General features: G+C 38.2%; 1 protein-coding gene across 1 annotated transcript in view; it reads left to right on the top strand.

Annotated features, from left to right (window-relative positions):
- PGM5 (phosphoglucomutase 5) overlaps positions 1–19,968 on the top strand; it is a 68,379-nt gene that overhangs the window by 36,049 nt on the left and 12,362 nt on the right. Inside the window, exons 7-9 of the mRNA XM_068177475.1 lie at positions 7,218–7,333; positions 15,985–16,120; positions 17,052–17,235. Coding sequence (XP_068033576.1) covers positions 7,218–7,333; positions 15,985–16,120; positions 17,052–17,235 — 436 coding nt within the window. The remainder of the gene's footprint in view (positions 1–7,217; positions 7,334–15,984; positions 16,121–17,051; positions 17,236–19,968) is intronic.

Here is a 19,968-nt window from a genome sequence, read left to right as displayed (position 1 = left end):
TTCAAACTAAATATGAGAGATTTAGATTAGAAATTAGGAGATGTTCTTCACTGTGAGGGTAGTGAGGCACTGAAACAGGTTGCCTGGAGATGCTGTGGACAGCCCATCCCTGGAAGTGCCCAAGGCCAGGTTTGGATGGGGCTATGAACAATGTGATCTAGTGGGTGGCATCCTTGCCCATCCCATCTAGTTCCATCTTTACATGGAACTAGATGATTTTCAAGGTCACTTGCAATCCAGCTCAACCTATGATTCTGCGACTCTGTGATTCTGTGACTTTGTCTTTCTGCTAGAGCAGTTTTAAGTTTTTTGCTGTTGAAAGATTTCAAAAACAAAGAAAGGCCAATGTGAGACTGAGAGGCAGGAGAAAATACTGGAACAGTTTATTGACACAATTTAGGTTACATGAATGCCAGGAGGCTCCATTGATAGAAAGCGAATTCACATAGTACTTATTAGAATTTATTGATGATTTCTGCAATTATTAGCAATCCATTACTCAGGACTACTGTCAGCCAAAAAAAAATCCACCTGAAGTTGCCAGTTTTCAAGAGAGAAACTACCCCTGAACACCAGAGCTTGGTTCAACATACCTTTACTCCACCTGTGTAAGTATTTTAGTTAAAATATTGCAGGGGTTGGGAGGAAGGAAAACAAAACAAATCCTAACTTTTTTTAGATGCTTCTTAGTTAAAGTTTTTTAAATTTAACTTAGTTAAAGTTTTTAAATACTTTTTCTGTATTGATTTCTTTTACTATGACTGTTCTCTGTGAGATGTAGCATACTAGAAAGCAAAAAGGAAGGGAACTTGTCTACTACCCATTTTTTCACTGCCGTAGGGTCCTGACAGCCTCTCTGCCAGACACTACAGCTTGCATCTTACCTAAGTGGTGTGTCCTGGTTATCTGTGTTCTGTGCAAGGGCTCAGCATTCCACTACTTTTTGCTTAATAAATAAAAGACTGGGAAGGACTAACACTGTAATACTTGACCATATAAGGGAGGTGACTGTTTTAGTTCTGCTCCTTGCACAAAATGCAGTTGAAACCTTTTAAGGGAAGGTGGTGCAGGCAGAGTGAAAACATCCAGAAGCAGAACATGTATTTCATGTTAAAGTTGGTGCCAGTGCTCCTGCTGTCATTGCTACTACTGTGAATTTCTCACAGTCTATTGCAGTTGCATAGATAAAAAGTGAAGACTTAGAGATGGGACTAAAAAAAAGTTATAACCGTTTGGTTAATGACTCTTGCATCTTAAGAAATAGTAAGAATGAAGAGAGAACTGACCAAAGGTGAGATTAATTAGACTTCAGAAGTTGAAAAATGAAGTAGCAAAGAGCTCTCCAGCACTGGGAAGAAGAGACCAAAGGGAGAACAAGTGGAAATACCATGCAGTGAGAATGGGATAGAGACTTGGTGACTAATCAGGCAATGAATATGGTGTCAAGAAAGTCAAAAACAGTTTGGTGTTTTTTGCAGAAGAAATTTGAATGCTGAAGAGAGTGCTGCAAAAGAATGAAACCATTAAATTTTGGTTCTGGTTAAAAGTACACTTAAAACAAATTCTGTAGTATGTGGTTAGAAAACAGCCAACCCAATATCTTTAATAAAGGGATAGCAAAATTGATGTAGGCAAACATAAATCACTTGTGTTGATCTCAGAAGTGTCCAGAGTGTTAGAAAAAAAATTCTGACCAGAACTCAGGCAGTAAAATATCAGATACAGAGGTTTGTAGGCTAAGGTTAGACTGTGTGAAGACTTATTTTCAGCTAGAGAAATTACCTTCTTGATAAATCAGATGCAGATCCCTCATTGAGATATTTTTAATCCTTTGCATGAAGCAAAACTACAGAAGTAGAAAGAAAAAAATTGTCTGTTAGTTTCAGTCAAATAATAGTCTTGTCTTTAAAATAAAATATGCTTTGACAAAAAGTGTCTGTTAGTGTCAGTCCAATAATAGTCTTGTCTTTGAAATAAAATATGCTTCAGACCTAAAATCAAATGAGGCTTTTATCAGCTGGAGATTAGATAACAAAGACTACTTCAGTGGCTAAGTAGAGATTTAGAAGACCTAATGAGAAACCTTTTCCTCCTATAGCCATAACTCCGAAAGAAACCATTACAGAGCTTTGTTCTCCTTTGGAGTGCTGCTACAACACACTATCCTTCAGTGGCCCACATTTGTCCCACAGATTCCTTCAGTTCCTGATTGTTAGTGCCTGTCAGTGCTTACCCTTCTGCAGAGGAAGACGTGATGTTTTCTGAATTATAGCACCTTGTCTACCTTAGTTCTGGCACCACAGAGAGGAGCAGGATTGAAAATAAGTGTATCCATGGAACACTAGCCAGTGTTTTAAAGCCTGTTCACCCAGGTGCCTATTAGCATCTTTCACATATCAGCTACAGGTGGTGGAAAATGAGAGACAAGGACATGCTATAGCTGCTTCTCTAGTGGTTTTTTCATTAATACCTATTTCTTCCTCCAAGCTCAGACTCCAGAATGAAAGTGGTGCTGCAGTTTACCCTAGACAGCATTTCACCTACAATACAAAACTCTAGCCAGTCACTTACATCTGTAAAAGTTCATGAGACTGGTCAAAGAAAGCTCTTCCCCCAGTGTTGTGACCTTTATCTTTGTGGTGAATAGGCATCACAGCTTTGGCAGGATGATTCTGTCTGATTGACTGATCTGTTCTTGGAAGGTACAAGAGTTTCACTGGCACAAGAAAGTCAGCTTGCTGCAGGCTGTTGTATTTGAATGATTTATATTCATCGGGATGTTTTGTGGCATTGTAGAGATTAGATTGGAGAAAACTTCCCTCTGACTCTTGTTAATGTAAGTCAGGGTCATTCTGCTGGTGTCATAGGTATTTGTTTATGAGCCTATCTGTGAAAAATAGTCTGTTGTGTCTACTGAAAAATGAAAGAAAGTTATCACAAGGATCTTTAGCACTTTTAAATAAAAGTGAAAATCTTTTTTACACAGTTTAGCAGGCTAATATTTTTAGAATTCCAAAGAAAATAATCTGGGCTATCAAGGGTCCTGTACCCTCTGTTTTCCTAGTTAGGTGACATGTAGATGGCTATGAAGGAAGAAGACCTGGGATATTCAGATGTGAAGCTGTACAATAAGTAGTCCAGTTTCCTGGTAAAGGTTTCCATGTTAGGCTGTTAGGTCTTTCGGGAGTAATGTTAGAACTAGCTGTTACATTTTTTCTTCTGTCAGGAAATTTTTTAAAATTCTAATCTTTATTAGAAGACTATAATTATGTTAATAAGTACCTTTATTATGAGCTGTCCCGCTCATACTTAAGTGAGACTTATTGTGGAGTTCAAGAATTGGCTTCACATTTCTGTGTTGGTACTAAATTCTCCAATTATACTGTTTTCTAGAAATGAAATAATTCAAACTGCTTTTCAGCATTGCATTGTATGATGTTCTTATGTTTGAAAAAATGTGGGCAGTCGGTATAGGTAGTGTGGGACTAGCTCTTCAAAATAAAAATTACAGTGAAACTGTGAAACAGTAGGAAGGTAAATTTAACTATGGAACTGTATAATATTTTATATTCCTATTTTCACTAATTTTGTTATCTCCACATTTAAAAGCATCTGCTCCTGCTTTTTTTAAATTCACAAAGTATAATTTTAAATAACGTGTAATTGCAAAAAGTACAGTCCACTCTTCTTTGATTTAACCTTTTCCTCCTTAATTAGTATTTCAGCATCTTGGGAACATAAATGCTGTTAGTTCTGATATGGGCAGACTAACTAAAGTTACTCTAAGGTTATAACTAAGGTTACCTTTCAGTTTGGTTCCAAATGTAAATACTCTGTTTCCTAGTCTAGCAAGGGATAATTACTGCCAAACACAGATGGAAGAAGCTTTACTGTACAATCTCATTGAGGTAGTGAGCACTTACACTAAAAGAAGGCAAGCAAGTGCAATGTTTGAAGTCAGTCCCATTAAATGTCCAAGATGACAAGAACCAGAATGTCTATGGTTTGTTGTCTTCTTTCAACATTAGTTCATAATCATGGAACATATAAACACAGGTATATCAGCTGTGTGTTTAGACATAAATAGAGTGTCATTACTTCAAATAGACTAGGGAAATGAACCTATTTTTAGGGCATATTTTTTCCTACTTTTTATTTTTAATTGCTCTGGAAGTATATTCCATCCATTAAATCAGGCCTTTTAACAGCCAATACCTACAACATGAAAGCTGAGAGCCTGATGTATCACCTTTACAGGTGCACTGCTACATCAGTTTCTTGTTGATTATGCATTATACATATATAAGGACATATAAAATTTACTGTGTTATCTGAGACTTCTGCAAGATAAATACCACTTGCAGTACCAGTTCCAAGACTCACTTCCTGAGAGAAGTACTATCCTCTCTCATCAAGCGATCTCATACAGACAAAACTCTTTACATTTATTTGACTTTACATTTCTAACTCCACAAATTTGGGGATTCTAGTGTGAGTACACAGAAAGAAGAGAAACTTAAAAAGTGACTTAAAAAGAAGCTTAAAAAGTCTTAGTTTAATGGTTCTGTGAAGGTGTACTTATAAAAACATTGTAAAATGTAATTAATGGACCTATGATTTATTAAAGATAAAAATCCTTACTTTGACTCATCAGCAGTTCTTGCAGAGTTGCAAGTTCCTGAAACCCTTATCCTAAGCATTTATTTGCCTAGCATCTATCAAGCTTGTCAGGAAGCCATATGCTCCATTAAATAGTGCTGCAAATGTTCAGTTCAGCAGAATACAGAAACTAACTTACAAATTTTGGTCCACAGGAATTCTACCAGTCTCAATTGGAACTTCTTTAAAAAAATACTTAGCTTCTTCCTGTGTCAATGATTGAAAGCTCTGATTTAGGATTTTTGTCTATTAAAAAGCAGATTGGTAAATACAGAGTGAAAAAAAAAGTAATATGAAGATTTTTTTTTTTTTACTTTTTCTCTACTGAATACCCAGTCATATTTTTAGTTTAGAAAGATGTATATGTAGGAGCATTAAAAACCCCTCCCCTTTCTTGCATCTATGCATCTAATCTCTATTTTCCCTGGCTTTGAAGATCTAGTAATTTTACCATCCCATATTAGTTTCCTTCCTCTGAGGGTGTTTTCCTGTATTTTGTGTGATTATGTGTTTGATCTAATGCAGCATATTTTTTCTCAGTCTGCAGATTTGAGAATTTTTACAACTTTCCATGGGAACCCTCTTAATGTGTTCTGGGGTGATTTTTCACCATGAATGTCTATAGGCTGCATAAAGGCACATTCTGCATTTCTTGAGACTTCCAGTGATGATTCTTTATTTCAGAAAAATGTCGATAAGGAATATGCTTAATTTTCAATATACTTCTACTTACTTACTCTGTTGAATTGTTAAAAGCCAGAAACAACAAGAAATAAAGAAGGTGCATGGAACAATCTGCCATATTCCTACTATAAACTATTCGTATTATAAACATTGTACAAAGTGAGCCCACACGCCAACAGAAACAACATTTGTATTTTCTTGCTAATGTAGTACATAGAAATCTTTGAAAACAGCTACAGCCTCTTGAAGCTTTTAGTGCTGGTCAGGATAAATCCATCCTAGGCTATTTGTTCCCCAGCTAGAGGAATATAGAAAAGTAAATGGGGAAGGATTTCTTTCTCCAAAAACTGTACCAGGATATGGGGACATTTCTGCTAGCAAACATATTCCACTGTATTGTTAGGCTACCTTAAGAGAATTGATTTTGCTCTGCCAGCATGTTAGATATTGCCTTCTGGTTTATTGTTTTCTCTTTTTTTGGCAGTACAGTCCTGTTTTCAGCCTGAAGTTAGTGTCACACAGAGATTAAATTCTTTTATGTTCTTGATTTTTTGAACAACCAGACAGAAACTTGTTCAGCTATGCCCTCTGAAACCTCCTTAATGGAACAGCATTTCTAAGGGTTAATAATATATGTAGTGCTGTATAAACACAAGGAGGTACGTACCCACCATTACCTCTAAACTAGAGGTATGAAATCCAAGTTCAGGATTAAAAATTTTGGTAATAACCTTTTCTTCATGAACATTTTTGTCTCTTTTCAAATAAACATCAGCAATTCTTACTCTATCTCATTTAAAAATCACTAATTTTAGATGTAATATGAATACCTAGGCTGAATAGGAGACAGCTTAGAGAACTGATATTCTTACATAAAAGAAAGGTTGATTTGGAGACTACATTACAGTGCAGGCTAACAGTGTAAAAATTTCAGAGACGATACTTAAGGGCTGAACTGTGGTGCCGCCACTTATGGTGGTGAATGGAACTAAATCCAGTTGGTGGCTGGTCACTAGTAGTGTTCCCCAGGACTCAGTGCTGGTGCTGGTCCTGTTTAACATCTTTATCAATCATTTGGATAAGAAGACAGAATTCAGCTCAGTCAGTTCACAGATACCACCATCAGGCAGGAGTGCTGATCTGCTGGAGGGCAGGAAGGCTCTGCAGAGGGATCTGGACAGGCTGGATCATGGGCTGAGGCCAATGGTGTGAGGTTCAACAAGGCCCAGTGCTGGGTCCTGCCCTTGGGTCACAACAGCCCCAGGCAGTGCCACAGGCTGGGGCAGAGTGGCTGCAAAGCTGCCCCATAGAAAAGGACCTGGGAGTGCTGGTGACAGCAGCTGAACATGAGCCAGGAGACAGGGAAAATAAGTTGAGGCTAGGAAAGGTTTTCAGAGAACATACTGCTAAATGGAAGCATTCCTGTATTGTCTTGTCTTTGAACACATTACAAGAAGTAAAAGTATCTTTCAAGCATTTTGATATTTGACTACCTATAAAGGGGGGTGCTTCAACATGATATTTTAACTTCCATTAAAAATTAGTATAACAAAATTGTCCATCCTTAGATTAGCTGTTTCTTGGTAAGTAAGAAGAGAAAGATACTGGTAAAGCCTGTTGAACTGAGATCCTACATTTTCCAAATAATACACTTAATGTATAAACATACTTAGGTTCTGGCTGAAGTTAGGTGCTGAGACGGATCAGTTTTGAATGGTATTGTTGATCTGTTCTTGGTTTTGTGTTTTATTTTTTTACTTCTAGCCCAGCTGTCAGAAGATGTAATAGACTTAGAATATTCCTCAACTGACCTCAGATCACATGTAAAAAAAGCACAATCCTAATCATGTGATGTTTTATTGTATATTTTCCAGAGTTGCAAAAGTAATGAAAGTTCCTGTGTATGAGACACCAGCTGGATGGAGGTATTTTTCTAATCTCATGGACTCTGGACGTTGTTCCCTTTGTGGTGAGGAGAGTTTTGGCACTGGTAAGTAATACATAATCAAAAATTACCACAGACTTAATTTATCCTGGATATCTCAAGTCAAATCCAGAACAATCAGCAAATTAGCTCTGTCTTGTGCTGAAACAGAGAACTTCCTGTTGTTCACATCTTGAGGTTTGTCTTTTAAGTGTGGTGTTCAGCACTTCAAGGCATGAAAAATGTGGGAAATGGATATTCAGCAGAGGCAAGCAATCTTACTACTGTCCAGACAGCTTCTGGAGGTGCCTGGCATTCTCTTCTGACTTGAACATAATGCAAAAAAGTCTGACTGGTTCCTCTGCAAGTCTTCACATATGGCAGCAGCATTTGTAGGGATTTTGCCTATATGGAAACCACATGTTGTTTCCTAATGTGATTAGGTGTACAGAGGATTGACATATCTGATGGTACATCTAAAAAAAACTCTTTCAGGCTTTCCTTTTTGGAACATCACAGTTGCTCAAGTGTCAGATAAAACCATCAGTAGAAGAAATTCAGTTACATGTGAGCATTTGTGTTTTCCCTAGGTATTTCTGCCTTATCAGTCCCAAGAACCAATCAAACAACAGAATGCAGAATGAATGACAAATTTGAGCCATCAGAAATATAGTATTGACAGTAGGAAATAGAGCAAATAATTGAACTATATAGTCTGTAAATGTACACAAATGTGGTTTTAGTTTATGAGAATAATGGAATAAATTTCAGAGTGTTTATTTTTTAGTTTCCTGGATTCTGGCACAGAAATTCTTCCCTTTTTTTCATCAGTGGGGCTGTATTACAAGTCTTTGAAAAAGCACAGACCAGAATAACTTAATAATTTGCCTTGCTAATAGTTTATTCTGTATTTTGATGTGAGTTATATGGAGTTCTCTATTTTGAATGTATGATACCTTGGCTGCAGCTCTTTGTAGAAAATTACTTACCATGCAGTGAAACTTGATTACAAATTTCATTTTGCTTTAATTGATTTATGTTAAGTATTAAGTTTGTTTATTAGGGTCAGTTAGAGCAGAATGTTGCTTTTTAAAAAAAATAATGATACCTTTAAGCAGCCATAGACATGGCACTTCATGTATTATTTTCTTGTTTGCTCTATAGATCTGAATGGGCTATGATGCAAGAATCACAAATATGTTATATTTCTTTGGGTCTTACATATAAAAAGGAAGAGAATTTAAATTTATAATTAATGATAATTTTCTTTTTGTTGTCAATGGGAACCAGTGTCCCATGACTGGCAAACTGTATGCCTTCACTATTTGCTCTGAGTGGCACAGGTTTGTATTGCTTTGACTATATCTTTTGAATAGAAACTTCCTCTACAGTGTCTTCTATGAGGTCATTGAGGGAGATGTAATTTGGGGAGAGAAGGGCAGGAATATCTTGTACCTTTCAGAATGTACTGCTGTTTGTTGTGGTGTGTTGTTGAACTGCATCTTCATTAACCCATGAGAGGTGAACTGGGGAGTTTTCAACTCTTACTGCTTTTTAATTCTTTTTCACTGGGCCAGTTCTTTACATCTTCCCTCTAAATACTGAAATTCCTCTTGCTTATGCAAAACCAGATACTTTAATGAAATTTGGGTGGTTCTAAAGACATCAATATGACCTCAGTAGCACAAAATTATTTGGAAGAAAACTCCTGGCTTCATCATCATGCTGAAGAAAGTTAAGTGAGGATTTTAACTAGAAGGAGCTTGTAAGAGTTTTGATGGTGAGTTCCCATATGTTGAAGTATATCTAGATACCTTAGCCTACAGAGTGCAGCACCTCCTGCTGCATGTAGGCTTATGTGTAGAGGTATGTAAAACCAACAGGACAAGGAGTGGCCTCTCTGTGCCGTATGTCATGACAAACCACTGCCACAGCTCTGTCTCTGCTTGGGAAGTTATTTTCCTAGACCATCTTCATCTGATGGTGTTGAGTAGGATTCTTTCAGATGCTGTCTGTCAGAGGGAGAAGAGAGTAATCATTGGTTGTGCTCAATAGAAACCATGTCTTCTTTGACGAAACTTGCCATTTCAATTTTATGGTGCAGTTATAAAAAAGACAAACATCAGATTTCCCTTTCACATTGCAAAAGCGTGTTCAGTCTTGCTAAGCAGGGTGTCCCAAGTATTGGTGGATTTTAGCCCTGGAGATGAGTCATACAGAAATGAAAATAAAGTGTTTTGATCAACTGTAACAATGAGGACATTGTGATCTCTGTAGGTCTAATTTTATTATCCTGAGTATCTGATAGTATTTGAATTTGGGGAGAGAAACAGGGAGGTCAAGGAAGTGCCTCTAGGGTTTGACTGTTCTAGATAGGCAAGAAAATTACCCTGACTTTTCTCTTTGCTTGCCATTGACATTATTCTTTGCTTGTATCTTTCCATGAGGCCTTAAAACAATTGCCTCTCTTCCATATTTGTAGGACTTTACTTCAGACTAGTCTCTACATTCCTTACCACTCTGTGTTCCTTATATTAATCTGGTTCTTCTATCCTATCATCAATTCTTCAGATTCCTCATAAATCCTGACTCTTGTAAATGAGTGCTTGAACAACATATTGCTGGCCAGCATGGAGAGCTGGCCTACAGCAATATCTTGGCATCCTGATATGCTCTGATCCAATTAACTTTGTTGTACTTGCAGCGCTTCAGTGCAGAAAGCCTCTTGACCTCCAGTTTTATCCAATTCCATCTAAAGACAAATCTGGACACTCGAGATTTGATCCCATGGGCATCCAGAGAACTTGAGCACAGGGTTTGAATTCCTCAGTCCGTATGTAGTTACTGTGTAAAAAAGTATGAGACAGAAGGAGATTTCCGAAAGATCTTGTGGAATCTCCCTCACTGGAGATATTCAAGAACCGTCTGGACTCAGTCCTGTGCCATGTCCTCTGCGATAAGCCTTCTTGAGCAGGGAGATTGAACCAGATGCCCTGTTGTGGTCCCTTCCAACCCAATCCATTCTGTGATCCTGTGGTACTTTGGGGCAAATTATGTAATGACCATGATGTCTAAAGTTTGTTTTTCTCACTGCTTCAATTTCCTTATCATCTTTCAATTCAATGCAGATGTCTGAAAAGTGCCTTCATATGCCAGGAGGTTTATTTTTAAGACATGTTCTGGTTTGTAGATGAGCAGTACTTTAGCAATGTGATCTGTTTTTAGCAGTAAATATTTACCTTATTACAAATCTTTTAGTAATGTCCTTTGCTGTGTTACCCTCACATGTTTCTGCTAGTACTGGGCATTTGAATCAATTTTACAGCTTTTGCCAAATCATATCAATTTAGGGAACTGAAATTTGGCACTTCTTTAGATTTCAGCATGGAAGATTCATGTAAGTGTACGATACAGTGATCAGAGTGGGAAATTTACAGCTCTGTGTAAGAGAAAGGAGTTTTAAAAATCCACCTTCTGTCATCAAACTGCATTGGAAATCAATTGCTTGTGTACCCAGGTAATAAAGCCCAGCTGAAATTTCCAAGTAATACAGAGCCCTGGTTTTATAACATAAGGGAATTTGGTCTGGCAAGTAAATAAAAGCAAATTTTCAGCTATAAAAGGAGAAAAGATGTTGAAAACATCCTATACAGCTGTATTTCCCAAACTTGTTTTCTGGCAGCTGATCTTGGAGCTAAACCAACGCTTTAAAAACTTCTTCCATTTTTGTAACAGTGTGGGGAGCTTGTCAGATGAGGTTAGTAGCTTTCTGGTTCTATGACTAATATCCAGCACACAGTTCAAAGGAAGGCCTCGGCAACAGCAATTAGTTTCTAAATTTCATCAGCAAGTTATTAATCAGGATTAGGGGAACTGTGTGGCTGATTTATCTCTCTACAGTTTAAGCCATTTCAGTAATTGCTACAACTTTCTTAAATTTGCTTGCTTCATCTCCAAATTCCCAGATTCTGTTAACATCAACCCCCTTCTCCTGAAAGATTATATTCTCCACTAGTTCTTCTTCCACATAAGAATGTATGGTTGCTGACAGGAATGAAAGCCACAAAGGAACTATTTGGTTGTCTGTTGCAGTAATACAAAACTAAAATAATCTTATGAACTTGAAAAAATTATCAGATCAGAATGCCCCTAAATCTCCATTTGCCTAAAATATTGCTAAGTTTCAGCTTGATGATAAATTTGTAAGACTCAAGTATGTGCAAACAAAACAATTTGGTCTAAGTTTGTGAACTCCTGTGATTTTCTTGTTTTAAAATCACATTTACAGAATGTAGTATCATAGACTGGGATTACTAAATTAGGGGAAAGCAATTACCCATGCATATAACCCACAAGGTTTGCTTTCCCTATCAGAGTTGGATGCCTCAGATACAAAGTTAGATAACTTTCACATAGTAGAAAAATCATAATATGAACATATTTGCATGATTTTGCTTTGTTTCTCAAGCTACTGCCTCTGAAGATTTTTCTTCAGTTTAAGACTGTGTAAGTGGAGTACTTCTCTATGAATGGGAGCATGCTCTGAGTGTTTTGCCTAGGTTGTTCACTCTTGAGTCTGAACATAGCAATTTACTGCAGTAAAAAATAACTTCTCCTACTGTTATATGGAGAAATAATGAATTAACTTAAAAATAAGTTGTTGAAACACTTGCAGTTATTATAATTTCCTTTACCAATGGCAAATTAAATATAAAGGGTTAATCTGTTGTCTCTGCTTCAGCTCAGGAATTCATTAATTCCGGGATGTTTCAATTAAAAGTAGCACTGAGAATCATCCTGAGGTTACTCAGAGTCCTGAGAAAGCTGGAGGTGGTGTTAGTATTGCAACTTCAGGAATACAGAGCTGTTGAGCTGTTAGGTACCTTTTCCTTCTTCCCTTTGCACAGGACAGGTCTGCCTCTGCAAATTAATTGGGTCTGTGGAGCAAAGAATGGTGTTAGCTGAACTGAGGCAGCAGAGTAAAGTCCCTCCTTAGAGTTTCTACAATGAGAATTGGGCAGTAGGACTAAGTTAAGAAAGAGGAAGGAAAGGCACCTGCAGATGACTGTTAGCAGGTGAAAATCAGAGTAATGAAATTACAGAAATAGATTTTAATTTGCTGGAAGAAGGAAGAGCAGTAAGTACAACAACACATATGTATGCAGTAACCAAGCTGATGGATGTTCTTAGTTTAAATCCATTAATACTAACAAACTGAAACACTTCCTGGGCACACAAGGTTATTGTCCTTGTCCTTGTATCAGGCTAGTATTTTTAATTGGTGATTTTTGATTCTGAAACAGAATCAAGATATCCAGATCCTAGATATCCAGGGTTTTGTCTTGGATGTCTTCTTCCATTGCTTTCTCTTAGCAGAGAAGAAACAATATAATATGTCCTCTGAGGGACATGCAAGGACAGAGAACATGCCAAATCTGCTAAATGTATATGAAGAAAATACATTCAGCCCTCCTCATATAGATTTATGCACTTAAGCCATACCAGAACAAAGTTCAGAATACAGCAAAGAGCTCTTCAGAAATGCTTCTGTCCCTGTTTCACTAGAACGTTTTGGTTCAGTGAAATGTACTTAAAGTGTTTGTTGAATCAGAACTCATCTCTTTAATGTTCAGCTTAGCCTGTTCCTCTGTTGTCATGATGTAGACTGTTTTGCTGAAGGACTGCAGCGCTCTTTGCTGTATGATTTGCTGGCCTGCAAATCAGTCTGCTGCTGAGTGTTATGTAGCAGGAGAATAAATGATCCTTCATATTGGAGCAAATTGCTGAAGGGTTAAGCTCGGTTCCGTGTTTCCACTTCTTAAGTGTCTGTTGAAACACTTAAGTAATTTAAATAGCTAGTGAAAATCAGCAACAGAGATGACACTTTAGGCAAAAGGGAATTTTTTCTGTGCTAAGAAAGAATGGCTGAAAGGAGAGGCATGCAGATGCATGCAGGTTAAGAGGGAAAGGAGCAGCTGTGTTGGCATGACCCTGCTGTTACCAGGGCCCTGCCTGGCCCCCTGGGGCTCCCTCACTCTGCCCAGGAGCAGCACCAGGGCTGTCAGCCCCTGCCCCAGCAATGCCGAAGCAGGGCCAGTGTCCAGCTCCCCACAGCCCTGCCATGCCAGGCCAGGGGTTCCCCAAAGCCAGGCCTGTCCATGCTTCCCACATCCCGGCCTGGCAATGCCCTATTCCCATCCCCAGGAAGTGCCTGATGCCTGGAGCTGGGGCTGTCCTGGTGCTCCCGACTGCCCTGCTGTGGGGGTGCTGGGACAGGACAGGCCCTGGCTGCTCATGCCCTACTGTTCCCAGTCCCCTGAGTGTCCCCAGCCCCTGTGATGATGTGACGATTTTCCTTGCTGTTAGAATATATGGAGGAGGAACAATATATGCTCCGGGGGAAGTGAAAGCACTATTCTAGATTTCTCTTTTGGTTGGAGGGGCAGAGGTCTGCAGCCTTATCTGGGAACAGACTCTTGGCTTTGGTGACAATGACTGTGACTCTGCTGCCTGCTTTGCCTACAAGTAAGCTGACTTTATTAACCATAGAACATATTACTGGTGTTCCTGTAGAAGATACCCTTAAGCTGATTTAGCATATTAATTCAGTGAGGGAGTAGAAGAAGTGAGAGGTGACCTTTAAGGTCCCTTCCAGCCCAGACAATTCTGTGATTCTTTGCCTGAGTGTCTGAAGGACTGACTTGCTGTAGAGGGACATTTGTTTTCCTTTCTTATCTAAAGCTATTTGCAAAGCTTTGAGAGCTCATAAATAACCCTGCCCTTTTTCGTCTGACTGGTTGGCACTTCATGCTTTCACAGTACTGGAGTAGGGATCAGAGTGAGCTGTGGCTACTCTTGCAGCAGCTCCTCAAGCACCAGCCCTAAACTCTGGCTGCTGTAATAGGACACTGCTGTTGCAGAGAGCTTGCAGATTACAGAACAAGTAGCAAAAAAGAGATATTCTTACTATCAGGACAGTTACTTTGCAAATGTGAAAGCATGTTACTGTCTCAGCTCTCAAGTCTACCTACAGTGTTTTTGTTTTCTGTAATACCTAACATACAGACATAAACAATATCTTCATGCAAATCTTTATCCTCATCAACAAGTGTTCAATAATCATTCCTATCCAACTTCAATATTGTGCTGAATAGTAATTTGCATTTATTTAACTCTGTGGTAGTTAATGTTAAGATTGATGTTAGATAAAGAGTGTTGAGGCAGAATGTAACACAAGAAGCATAAGTGGCAGGCAGATCTGTGGCAGACCCAGCACAACGGGCTCTTAGAAAATCCATATGAACAGAGGCTGCTGATTGACGCTCTCTCCCAAGAAGAGGGATTGCAAGTTCAAGGAAACAGCAGTGATTGACCCTAGGAATCATGGTGTCTCTCTGCACATCTTGTTATTTTCCTTATATGCCTTTATTATGTTGACGATTTTTCACAGGATTAACAGCTTCAATGCATCAATTTATATTATGGGAACTGTCCTCTGCCAGTAGCAAAACACTGCTATTTTGACAGATGGCTGGCTGTGTGGACCTTGCAGGTTGTTATGTAAAGCCAAACTGTACAAAGCAGTCTTGCTGCAACAGGATTTTTGTATTTGAGGAAGGAGAATGTTTCAGGAAACAGATTTTCAGCCTAAGAGTTTTTAGATTCCTCTCTGATGGATTTTGTTAACTATCTTTTAAAGACAGATAGTTCAGTTGGTTGCCTCCATAATTAGTAGGTACTTCATGGAGTAAACAAAACTTCTGAATTACTGCACTTGCTTTGTACTCATGGTTTCAATAATGTGTGACTAGACAGAAAACCCTAAGGCTGCAGCCAACAAATTTTAACCAAATTTAGTATTATTATGCCAGAGCAATGGCTACGTGTTTGATAACTCTTCAAGTTTCTTGAGTCTGTTAGCTTATATAATTGCCATCAGTATTTACTGAGTGCCAGCAGTGTTGGATCTTACTTAGATCTGAGACTATATGTTAAATCATGTAGGGTATTCCAAAACTGTAGTTTAGTCTTCATTGTTGGAAAAATTTCTCTCTTCATAAGATAGGAGCATCCAGTCCTCTTTAGCACTGAGAGGTGTAAGAATAAATATAAAAAAGGGAACAACCCCACTCTCTGGTTTGCTTGGGTTTTTTTCCCCCTCCAGAAGAATCTTTTCAAGCACTTGGTTGTTGTCCTGACTGGAGGTCATGAACGTTCTGGAAATTCACAATTTTTATGGAATGGGAAGTTCTTTCTCTGCAGTTTGACATCTGCAGATGAACATCTGCAGAGATAAGGAGATGCTGTTGAGTTTGACTCTCATAAAGGAGAGCATTCTGGCTCATGGCTGGGTTTGCATATCTAGCCCAGTTCTGGGAAACAGCAGCAGAGATGTGAAAACACTGTATATCAGTAAGAAGGAATAATGACTACCAATGTTTTCATACCGCTATTGTTTCTATTCAAGTACTTGTACATATTTTTATTTAACTTTGCAAGTATGGGCTTTGTCATGCATAAATAAGGGATGCTAAGAGATCACATTTTAAACATTAGTTCTGGTTTTCTGTCTGGAACATATCAGAGGTGCTGGGGCTAGTACTATTGATTACTGTTATGTGACATACAGAGTTAAATGAAACATTTTTTCAGCCTTCTTACCTTGTTTTCTGCTTTGCAGTGATACCAAATAATGTGCTTAATGTCTGTCTCTTTAGGGTCTGACCACCTCCGAGAGAAAGATGGACTGTGGGCTGTGCTAGTTTGGCTTTCAATCCTAGCAACTCGAAAGCAGAGTGTGGAGGAGATTGTCAGGGATCACTGGGCAAAATTTGGCCGGCACTACTACTGCAGGTGAGAAAAATAAGGAAAAGGAGCTAATGCAGCTGATAGAATTCTGCTACAATCACTGCTTGTTTTGATGTGCTCAACTGCACTTAGGCGTGCATTCGCTATGCCTACAGAATGAAAATGTACCACAGATTATCACTGTTATGGAGACAGGTTTTTCCAGAGGAGTAAGTGTCAGAAAAAGGAGCTACGTGTGTATGTCACTGCTAGCATATGAGTAATTGAATTTTTAAATATTGAATGGCGGAAAGATTTGAATTATTTACTTGTGGAATATATAGGTGCAGCTTGTTACATAATGTTGAAAAAGAAACATAATCCCAGCAAGATTTGCTCCTGCATTTTTTTCTGTAAATGCCTCCATGTGACATTGTTTTAGTGAGAACTGAAACCTATGCCTGCTCCCAATTCAGGATAACTCCTCCAAAGATACAAACATTTACTTACTTTTCATAAGGTCTCAATATGGTGAGTTCTAGCTGTCGTTTTCATCTTTGCTTCTGCCTCTCTCTTAATCCAGACTTAATCTAGAGGAGTTCACAATTTGTGAGATCTTTTGCACACAGCTGTTCCTCAAAACTTGTTGCTAAGTTTTCTCTGTTTCACTTGTCTGTTGAGCACTGTACTGATTGTGTCATTAAGTTTTGAAAGCTAACTGTGTATTTTCTATGCTACTTTAGAAATTGCATTTTCTAGATGCTTTATGTTGATTTAGAGTCAGGTGGCCAGTGTAGAACTGTGGTTGCACACATGTAATGGTTAGATGGCACAGGACTTGAATGTGTGTGCTGGTTTCATTTGCAATCAGTACTTCAGTGGTACACTTCTGATTTTTGAAGTAAGAAGTAAATTGCTAATTGTGAGTATATAGAGGTCTCTGAAAGCTCTGGGGACTTATTTTCTGGTTCTACCTTTTTTTTGATATATGTGCAAGGTTTGATTATGAAGCACTGGAACCCAGAACAGCGTATTTCATAATGAGAGACCTGGAAGCTTTGATCACTGACAAATCATTCAGCCATCAGCAATTTGCTGTGGGTAACACTATCTACAGCGTGGAGAGAACAGACAGCTTTGAGTACATAGATCCTGTGGATGGCACTGTGACCAAAAGACAGGTATGAATGTAGTCATGGATTAGCAAAGTTTTACAGCTGTAATATTGTCTCCAACAGTGTTGTTTCTGAAGTTCAGCTGGCAAGACTGTCCATTTATTTATGGGATGGTGTTTCCTTTGCTGTGATAGATGCTGCATTTCCTACTTAAGATTAGCTCAGTCTGGATAAGATAATCCACCTTTAGTTTATCTTGCGCTTGCTGTACATAACTGACACAATAGTGTCACAGTGAACATAGGATGGGATGAGGTTCCTGTTGAAAGGAATACCTAACTGACATGCAATATCTATTGTAGGCAGTAGCATGCAGAAGACTTTAGAAGGTTGTAGCCTATGGAGGTATATTTGACTTCCCTAGACCAAATTACCAGCTCCTTCTGGACTCTATCTATACTTAATTCCTTGGTTATCAAGAGCTGCAGTTCAAACTGAGCCTTAAGTGTTTGGAAATTCATGATGTGCTTGAAAGTAACCATGTACTTTTACCAGGTTTAAATTTATATTTATATTAAATTTATTGTAACTTGAATATGTAACTTGAATATGAGCTGTGACTCCTATTAAAGTTTGTCCTGATTTTATGCTGCTTATGTTTTTATGGTCCTAGTTTCTCTGGTTTTTAAATTATTTGACCTAAATAGACCCTAGGAAATAATATTACAAGCCATTAAAACTATTGTCATGCCTTTCTGCTCAGTCTTTGTAGTTTCCATTCATCATTGCATTCAGAAAATATGAGCAGCCTATCTGCCACTGAGCTACTTTCTTGTTGCATATTACTTTTGAAACAAGATATGAGAACATTATCATATCCAAGTCTAGTGGAAAATTACAGACATGGCAAACTCGTGACCTTTGTAGTTCAAAAAGCAGCTTGTGAATTTTAATTGCATTTTCTTTCCCTTAATTTTTTTTTGTCCAAAGCGCTTACTCTATATGGGAATATAATTGCTAATCATATCACCATGTAACACAGAGAAACATGACTTGGCTTGTTTTCAGGCAGACTCTGAAGGGGTGCCCATAAAGCCAGAAAGCATGTCTTTTCATAGGGAGTAGCTCCTGTTTATTCAGAGTACAGTTCAACCAGTTTGTCCTTTGGCAAGGACACATTCCTAGCTTCATATGTCTGCATCCTCAGTGGGATTCTCCAAGCACACTAAATTGGAGAGAATATTGATCTATGCAAAATGAACAACAGTTCACTGCTGCCATTTTCCTCGAGTAGCTTGCTCACCATCTAATGCAGCTATCTCTTTCAGACTATCATAGGCTTTGTGGATTTTTCAGCTAAGTGTTCAGGAGCGTGTGCCAAGTTTTATTCCCCAGAACATAGGGGAGAGAGATTTATATTCAGTGTAACTGCAATGTCTCATAAATGAGAAGCTAATGGTAATGGTAATTATTCAGTGTTAATAAAAAAAATATTCAGAAAACAAACACAGCAATGAGAAAATAGGCAATAAACAATACACACAGACTGTTGCTTCTAATTAATTCTGTTTATTGAAACCCATTAATATTGTTTATCATGCTGCAATAATGAGACTTAAAATCAAATGAAACATTCTGTTGTTCTTGAAGACTTCTAATTTTTAAAGCTGTACTGTGTTTTTGCACACATCAGCACATAACAGTGCCGCTCCTGAGGGTCCAGCGAGCCAGGATCAGTGGCATTTTTGTGTAAAATTTGAATTATAAGGATGAGAGGTAAAAGTTGGCCATTTTACTAAGAGACAAAAGTCTCCAGGGAGACCTTATTGTGACCTTTCAGTACTTCAAGGAGGCTTATAAGAAATATGAGGACAATTCTTTTAGCAGAGCCTGTTACAGTAGTACAAGTGATACTGGCTTTAAACTAAAAGAGTAAATTTAGACTAGATGTAAGGACGACTTTTTTTTTTACAATGGGAGTGGTGGGACACTGGAACAGGTTGTCCAGAGAGATGGTGGATGCCCCATCCTTGGAATCATTCAAGGTCAAGTTGGATGGGGCTCTGAGCAACCAGATCTGATTGAAGATGTCCCTGCCCACTGCAGTGAACATGATGACCTGATGATGTTAGGATTGGATGACCTTTAGAAGTCCTTTCCAACCCAAACCATTCTATGATTCTGTGATTATGAAGCAATGCTTTATATGGTGCTAAAGATGTTTTGGTATATATCTGAGAAAACAAAGGTTTTGCTTAAGTTTTACTTATACTTTAGAATATTGACACACTGCATTTCCAACATCAGTATCGTGTCAAGCTGCTGATAAAACTGGAAAAATAAAATGCATTTCTTTTAATTCTCTTCTCTCATTTTTAATGGTTTACTGCCCTTTAAATAGAAGTAGCAAGGATCTCAGTTTGTGGACTAGACCTTTGACAGCAGAAGGACAAAGGGGAAGAAAAGTTCAGTGGCTTATCAGAGGTTGTACTTAGTCTAAGGATAACATTTATATAAAGGGAATTAGAATATGTATTAGTGCACAGCTGGTAGAATATTGCAACACTACAACTATTTACATGTACAATTTAGTCCTCTGGCCTTAATGGCCTTCCTGTACAGAAACTGTGGATCCAAGATTATGGCCTGTGGTCTGTAAAAAAAAGTGTTCATATATGCAGTAAAACAGGGTGGGGGGAGAAAAGAAAAAAGATGTGAAGATGGCAGCAAAGAGCAAATTTTTACTTAATTAATGAATTAATCCTCCTTATTATGCACACAGTTAACATGCATTAATTA

Source organism: Anomalospiza imberbis, chromosome Z, assembly GCF_031753505.1.
Source record: "Anomalospiza imberbis isolate Cuckoo-Finch-1a 21T00152 chromosome Z, ASM3175350v1, whole genome shotgun sequence".
NCBI lineage: Eukaryota > Metazoa > Chordata > Aves > Passeriformes > Viduidae > Anomalospiza > Anomalospiza imberbis.
Note: the sequence above shows the minus strand (reverse complement) of the source record. Positions and strands in the feature narration are given on the sequence as shown.